Raw genomic sequence first — 8,100 nt, forward strand, 5'->3', positions numbered from 1 at the left:
AGAGGGAGGGAGAGAGCGAGGAGGCGAGCGGGGCGATCGCGAGAGGAAAGGCAAGTTCCAGGGAAAGTTGACTCGGACTGGCACAGCCTGCAAAAAAAAAAAAAGTCGATCGCCAGCGGGAGCATAAAAGTGCGGGCGGCCGGGGCGCGGCGGCAGCTCTTCCTCTCCCGCTCCGCTCCGCTCCCTCGCCCGCCCCGCGGCTGCAGCGGCCGCAGCGGAGCGCCGCGACCCGCGGGATCCCCCGCAACACCGGCGGCCCTTGGGAGGGCGGCCGAGCCCCAGGGGAGCCGAGCTCGCGCGGGCTCGGCGTTTTTTCGGCTCTGAGGAGGAACCCCGCCAACCATCAAGATTTTGTCCAAAAGCAGACAAGAGGATCGCCCTGCGCTGAGCCGGCTGGTGGGCAGCAGGCGGCGGCTGATAGCGGCCGGCGCGCTGGGGGTGGTGATGGTGCTGCTGCTGGTCATCCTCATCCCGGTGCTGGTCAGCTCGGCCGGCACCTCGGCGCACTACGAGATGCTGGGCACCTGCCGCATGGTCTGCGACCCCTACGGCGGCACCAAAGCGCCCAGCACTGCGGCCACGCCCGACCGCGGGCTCATGCAGTCCCTGCCCACCTTCATCCAGGGGCCCAAGGGGGAGGCCGGCAGGCCGGGCAAAGCGGGGCCGCGCGGCCCGCCGGGGGAACCGGGGCCGCCCGGCCCGGTGGGGCCGCCGGGTGAGAAGGGCGAGCCGGGGCGGCAGGGCCTGCCGGGCCCCCCCGGGGCGCCGGGGCTGAACGCGGCGGGGGCCATCAGCGCCGCCACCTACAGCACCGTCCCCAAAATCGCCTTCTACGCCGGCCTCAAGCGGCAGCACGAGGGCTACGAGGTGCTCAAGTTCGACGACGTGGTCACCAACCTCGGCAACCACTACGATCCCACCACGGGCAAGTTCACCTGCTCCATCCCCGGCATCTACTTCTTCACCTACCATGTGCTCATGCGGGGCGGCGACGGCACCAGCATGTGGGCCGACCTCTGCAAGAATAACCAGGTGGGCGCCGCGCCGGGGGCAGCCGGGGACAGGAGGGCAGGGGTCCCCGGGCGGAGGGGGTTCCCCGAGGGAGCGGACGCTGCGCGGGAGCGGGCGGAGCGGCGCGGGAAGGGCGGGAAGCGGGCGGGGAGAGGGAGCCGGGCGGCCGCTGGAGGCGGCGCGGGTGCGTGCCGGGGGAGCGGAGCCCGAGCCCGGGCGGTGGGAGGAGAGCGATGAGGACCAGCGGCCTCCTCTCCGTAGCTGGCGGGGAACCCGAAGGCTACCGAGGGGCCGGGTGTTCCGCGCACAGCCGAGGCCGCCCGGGCTGCTGGCTGAATGCGGACTCGACGCGCTCTCCCTCCGAGAGCCGCTCCTCAGGTGCCGCTCCCAGGCCGCTCTCCGAGCAGAGCAGCTCCCGGCCCGCCCTGGCCACCGCCCCGGGCGCGGAGCGCGGCCCGCAGCGCTGCGGGACGGGAGCGGGGGCGGGCGTACAAACAGCGCTGCCCCCGCAGGGGCACGAAGAGCCCGGCGCTCCCTTGGGGAGGGGAAAGTCCCTGGCAAGAAAGGGGAGCCAAGGCCGGTGGGTGAGCTCAGGAGAGGGTGGTGCTGTGTGGAGAAAGGGTGAGGTGAGTGGGAGGAACGCAGCCACAGCACGGGACGGGGTTCCCACGCGGAGCGCCGGGCTTGACACGCTCAGGCCCCGGAGGGGTGCGAGTCTTCTTCTCCCTGTTAGGAGAGCTGGTAATAGAGCGGGCTCGGCGCTCGCAGACCTGAGCCCTTGGCGGGACCTGCCAGGAGGTACACCGGGCGCCCGGAGAGCCCGGGCAGGACCCGAGTCTGTCGGCATCCCCTGGGCAGGATGAAAGCATCGGAAATAATTAAAGGGCTTGCAATGCTACCGTCTGAAATACAGAGGAATCATCCCTTTTAACTAGGATAAACGTAGCCACTGCCTGTTACATTGCCCCCTTGTAACCTCTCCTTCGCAATTTTGCGCCTCTTCCGTGTGTAGTGAACAGGCACGCTTAGGCTGGCACCAATTCCTCCGGCGCTTAGAGGCACCGCCATCCCTCAAGGCTTTGGATGCCCAGGGATGGTGCGAGGTGCCCAATCGTTCCCGTGTCCCCGAGCTCCGCGGTGCTCTCGCCGGTATCCCGGCCCCCCGTGCGGCGGGAGGGCGAGGGACCCGCCGCGCACCGGCGGCTCAACAGGTCCCGAGGCGTCCGAGCCGTCCCGGGTGGGCTGGCCGCCCGCGGAGCCCGGAGCCAGCGCTGCCGCTCTCCCTGGGCTGCTCGTCCTCCGGCGGGGTAGGCTGGGGGATGGATCGGCTCCCCGCCGTGTCCCTAGGACTGGACTCCGGACCCCGTGTCCCCGCCGTGCCTGGAAAACCCCGTTCGTTTGCGCCTCTCCTCCCCAGCGCAGCACGGCCGGCTGGCGGCCCTTTGTGCTCGGCGCACCCGGGAGCGGCGGCGGCCAGTAAATTAATCTGATATGCCACTTAACCTTTTGTTTATGGCTCCTCAGGACTGTGAAAACGGAATAATGAGGATATCAGCGGCAATTAATTAAATTAGAAAATATCTACCATAAATACTGTCTCAGCAGATAAACCAGGATTAGTAAAACTAGGTACATCCTAATATATTCACTTTAGTACCTTGCTACAAAAACAATATTCTTCACTGCAGAAATACATTTCTACTTACAATTAAAGAATTTATCTATTTTTACCCATGTTTATAATGTTGTAGATTGTTTATTTTCCCAAACCCTGAAAAATAAATACGTAGCAGTAGTTTTAAAGAAGCATCCAATTACAAATATTCAATTGAACCTGCGGTCTAAGCATTTCCAAATATAGGAACTTCCAGTGCCAGACATGAGACAAACTCATAGTTATTCAAAGAAGAAAGAAAAATCCCACCTAAGGAGGGGTTCTATGTGTACATTTGTATGTATTATACAAGATATTTAGGTAAATACCTGCATATCAATGGTTTAAAATCGACCCACAATTTTGATGCCTTAATGATTGATTAGGATTTATACTTGAAACACTAAATGCTGATGTGACAGGCTTTAGGATATTTGTAAGGAAGCTCAGAAATTTTGGGAGTAAGTAGCCAAATGGAGTGACAGGCAATATTATAAATCCAATGTTCTCTAACAATGAAAAAACCCTGAAACACTGAAAACTGTATGACTTACAGAAAAAAAAAATTAAAAAGCATTCCTAAGCAATCCATATGTGAAACCTCAAGGTCCCCAGTGTTACCACAGTGTCTGCTTTAATGGTTATCAAGCTTGAGCAGGGAATTGCTGAGGTGACACAGCCTAGGTATGTGTCTGCAGGCTGAGTGTAGCTTCATGAAAGAACTTGGAACTTATGAAATGTATTGTCTCATAATGCTTTAATTTTGAGATGCATTTACCCTCTTGCAGCAGTACACTCTATTAGTTTGAGAAGAATTCATTTGAGACTGTTCACCTAGGCTTTAAAAAGAAAGTGTTCTGGCTAACCAAGCAAGAAGGCAAACCCACTAAGAATAGCATAGAGGACCTTTGCTGCTACACACAGGGCAGTAATATCTGCATTTTGGTTTCTTGACTTTCAATACCAAGCATATTTTTTTCCAGCCAGTATGTATTATGTAGAATCTTGAAAATGAAATATCCATTGCTGTTGTAGCCAGTGTCCACATGCTGACTCCCTTAGGATAGTCACAGATGCAATTCAAATTCACCATCACCATCCACAAGATTTTATACAAATCCACAAAGCAGCATTTCATTAGGAAGTAAACATGAGTTCGAAAAGTCCTTTAAACCATTTTTCTCACCATTACGCAAGATACTAACTCTAAGTTTTTCTACATTGTCTGTAGCCTTTTCACTCCTCCCCATTTGCCCTTTCCATTTCCAGCACAGGCAACCATCTCAGTCCATTATTTTCTCTGGAAGGTCTTTCCAGGGTTAATGGCCCAGAGCCTTCAACTCTGCCCTGCCAGTCACTATTCCAAAGGAAACACCCAGTATTTAGAATAATTATTGCTTTAAAAACTAGCAAAATAGATCACCTCTGTAAACAATACCAGACAAGTCAGGACCAAGAAGTCCTGAAATAGTCGGGGTTTATCATCATGCCACGTATCAGTTTAAATTTGCAGCCTGTCACAGCTCTGCAAGCCTTTGCAGCCTTTCTCACTGTTCTTACAGGATGCATAAAGAATTTCCACCTACTGTGATTTTTAAGCTGCATAATGCCATAAGATCCTGCATGGTAAAAGAACCCCCTCCTTTTAAACATTTCAATATTAATGTGAAATCATATCACATGAAAATTTAATTTGGAAATTTATCATGTAAACTTTGAAAGGAATCCATGGAAAATTGTGACTTATAGCCTATTTTTTTCAGTTCAGAGCAGAAAAAAATCCCACATATAGTACGCCAAGTCATGCATTATTACTTAGTTCAGATTTGCAATGCCACTAAATCATTTACTGCTCTGTAACTACACTAGAACAAAGACAAGCAACAAGCAGATGACGTGTTACACTGAAATAAATCACACACAACTGTGTTTAAATATTTTACCAAACAGAGTCAAATTATATATAAATGATTTGGAGACTTACAATGGCAAAGGCTGTTCATTGCTGGAAACCAACATATATCTTGAAATTACAGATTACTTCCAGTTTGCAAGAAATGTCAAATTTAATCAGTAGTGGAATACCAAGGGAGAAATGGGGAAAAAATATGTTTAAGAGAAAGTTGCAAATGAAAAGCCCTCAATGACTTTTAAATTCCAAAAACCTCTTAACAGCAAATAGTGACTTGCCTGTGTTTTTTTTCACAAGTGCATCTCTGAAAACACAGTGAAATTAAATGTTTGCTTACTGAAATGTAGTAATAGCAGTTTTTCCAAACCCAGACTGCTTGTGTGCATGTCTGTGTAGGGGTGTACTTCTTGTATTTGTTTTTTGCAGCATGATCCTATTGCTTAGTATGACAATAAACTGCCCCTGGAAAAAGTCCATCTTGGGAGCTCCCTGTGGGCCTCCCTGTGGATCCTCAACATTGTTAATCACTTGTCCCACTGACACAAAAGTTACATCAATGTAAAACTGGCACATGATCAGATCCAGTTTTCCCAATTCCAGCTATTCTTACATATATTTATAAAAAGGCTCCTGGCATCTATAGAAGATCTGGGAGTTGTGTATTCATCAGATGACTGAGAAAGAAGACTATTATTGCTTTAGTTTCCAAAGTACAGTAGGAGAAAGTAAGCGATTGCCATAGGAGTAAACTATAATCTCTGTTGCCAGATGTTTAAAATGGAAACTCATGCATGTTGAATAAAACTTTGAGGATATGCTTTTATTTCACCAGGCAGGAAAAATGGTTTGAGTTTTCTTAACCAGTCATTCTGTATTTTATGTAGGTTCGAGCAAGTGCGATTGCTCAGGATGCTGATCAGAACTACGACTATGCCAGTAACAGCGTGGTTCTTCACTTGGAGCCAGGAGATGAAGTTTACATTAAATTAGATGGAGGAAAAGCACATGGAGGAAACAACAACAAATACAGCACATTTTCTGGATTTATTATTTATGCTGACTGACAATGAGTAAAAAGATCCACCAAACCAGTCAAGAAATGAAGTCTGCTCTTCTAAGCGATGGATTGCGCAGCAAAAGTCAATGAAACAAGCACCCCAGCAGAGAGTGACCATTGAACACCTCAGCAGTGGGGGGAAAACGTTGAATGCTACCTGATTCACATCTGTACAACGCAGAGAAACCTTATGTTAAAACCCCACAAACCAAGTTAAACAGATGTGCGATCCACTTCCGCCAAAGCAAATACTTCCTCATTGTTAAGTGTCCATGTGAATGAAGTTCTACATAGATCAAATTTTTATAGGGAACAAAAACCCACCTAAGGACGCTGAGTTACTTCTTCAGTGTATATGATACTTTGATGTGTTATGATCTTGCTGCTTTATCCATACTTCAGCTTTGGTTCTTGTGACTTACCTGCTAACAATGATGCTTGGAGTCCACTCATAGTGTGGTGAGGAATGATTTTACAATAAAAGGAAGAGGTAATCAAAATATACTTTTTCTCTGCAAAGAAGTTGTTTGCCTTGTACTTTCTTACCCTTCCACTTAAAAGTAGAAACTAATCAGCTTTAAGCCTTAACTCAATGTTCCTGTTTTGTAGGTTTATATTAGACTTCTAACACAGTATCAATCCAGTGGAGTTATTTAAATTTTGTCTTTCCCTTAGCTGTCCTCTAAAAGCAAAAGACAGAAGAAACACTATTTTCCCCTGAAATATATAACAGCTGACAAACTATTCTATTGGACCATATCACTGATTCCACCAAAGCAAATGGCAAAACTCTCATTGCTATTAGTGGAAAAGGGATTTGGCTTTTAATTTGTATACATGTAAATATATATTTAGACAATTATTACAGGCCCATTGTTGATGGTTAGTTGTGTAAATATTTAGAAAGCCTGGCATCCACACCATCAGACTAAGGCAGAGTGTTTTCTTTGCAGCAATTAGTCTTCATTAGTCTTTTAGCACTTAGTCTGTTCCTGGGTTCTATTTTTAATAAAGTAGTTATGGATTAATGTACTGCAGATGTTCCACTAGAATTTCGCAGGAATATAGACAGCCTTCATTGTCTTAGTGTCTGGTCTCACTGAAGTCAGTGGGATTTTTCCAACAAACAAAGGAAGAGTGGGAGATCGGACACGTGAGAAAATGCTGTCACACAGACCTTTTCCATGGAAGCTAGTACCAGTTTGTGGTAAGGTGTGCCTACAAGATGGACACAGAGAAGCATATTACCAAAAAAGATAACACATATGCAAAGAAAGAAGCAGATATTTACATGCAAAAAAAAAAAAAAAGTGTGTATTAAAACCTATTTTTCTCATTCATATAGATATAGCTATAGATATATAAAGCCTCAAAGAAGCTTAATCCATATAGAGGATTAATGGCTTGGAGAACAAACTAAACAGAGATACATAGTTATAAAAAATGCTTTAAAATCAGTCATAGCAGTAATGTCCACAGATTTTTTTTTTATTCAGAAAATGGATTTATTATTTGCTTTGGTTTTGGGAGGCTATTTCTCTCAGGTTAAAACTTGCAGATTTCATTCTAAACCTAGATTTCATCAAGATCATTCAATTTCTTTAGCACAGTTTGTTATGTTGTTTTTAACCTTTTGGCAAAATCAAGGTTAACATTTCTGTAAATCATAAAAGAATAACAGAGGCTGCCCCTAGCACTGCTATTTCATATACTCTGTCACAAGCAACCTTGTCTAATGTAATAAGGGTACAAACTTAGATTTATCTGCACTAAAATTTCCGAAGTGTCTGCCACTCTGACAAAAAAGCTCTCCAGTGCTGGCTATTCAGCAAAAGTCTGATAGAGATTTTACACATCTCCCTGAAAATCTTGTTTGAATGAGTGAACCTTTTTTCTTAAACAGAATGTGTTACTCCTTCTGTTTTGAGTCGTTCAATTCAAAACAAATGCTGAGTGAGCCCAGGCTGGCTGAGAGGATCGCCAGGCAAACTCATCCAGGGTTTACAAGGGGATATCGTGCTGCCAGCTGCGTGTGTATTATCTCACCAGACAGGTAATGCTTTTACCTTATGACAAAGTGTCAGCTCATATCTGTACATTGCAGTGGTCACTCCTGTTTAATTTCTACGAGGCAATTATTTTAGTACCAGATGTGTACCTGACTTGTCTGCTCGCTCCAGTGTTGCTGTTGCTGGCCAGCACGCTCCCACAGCAGTGTAGCTACTAGAGATTCCCTGCGTGGTGTCCAGCAGTCCTGCACCTAGTGCCAGAGATCATTCACAACCTGCAGTGTGCATTCACTACGGTGTTTATTGGTAAAGTTCAATTCTACAAGATATACATGGTCAAACTTGAAGAAATTTCTGAAATCAGGCTACCACTACTATTGGATAACGCCATTTTCTGGATAAATCACCTGCCCTATTTAAAGTTAGACAAGAGCAAAGAATACACGATATGTGAAAA

General features: G+C 47.3%; 1 protein-coding gene across 1 annotated transcript; it reads left to right on the plus strand.

Annotated features, from left to right (window-relative positions):
- The first annotated feature begins 308 nt into the window (after positions 1–308).
- C1QL3 (complement C1q like 3) lies at positions 309–6,138 on the plus strand. The gene is made up of 2 exons (XM_021551715.4): positions 309–1,032; positions 5,462–6,138. Exons 1-2 carry the CDS (start codon positions 445–447, stop codon positions 5,639–5,641), a joined length of 768 nt encoding a protein of 255 aa, XP_021407390.1. The 5' UTR covers positions 309–444; the 3' UTR covers positions 5,642–6,138.
- Positions 6,139–8,100: the final 1,962 nt, after the last annotated feature.

This window comes from Lonchura striata, chromosome 2 (assembly GCF_050655825.1).
Source record: "Lonchura striata isolate lonStrDom1 chromosome 2, ASM5065582v1, whole genome shotgun sequence".
In the NCBI taxonomy this organism is placed as follows: domain Eukaryota; kingdom Metazoa; phylum Chordata; class Aves; order Passeriformes; family Estrildidae; genus Lonchura; species Lonchura striata.

Excerpts from the sequence above, each read along its gene's own strand:
- C1QL3 (XM_021551715.4), top strand. The coding sequence starts at position 445 with ATGGTGCTGCTGCTGGTCATCCTCATCCCGGTGCTGGTCAGCTCGGCC. Across the intron at positions 1,033-5,461 it reads ACCTCTGCAAGAATAACCAG|GTTCGAGCAAGTGCGATTGC; the intron begins GTGGGCGCCGCG and ends TATTTTATGTAG.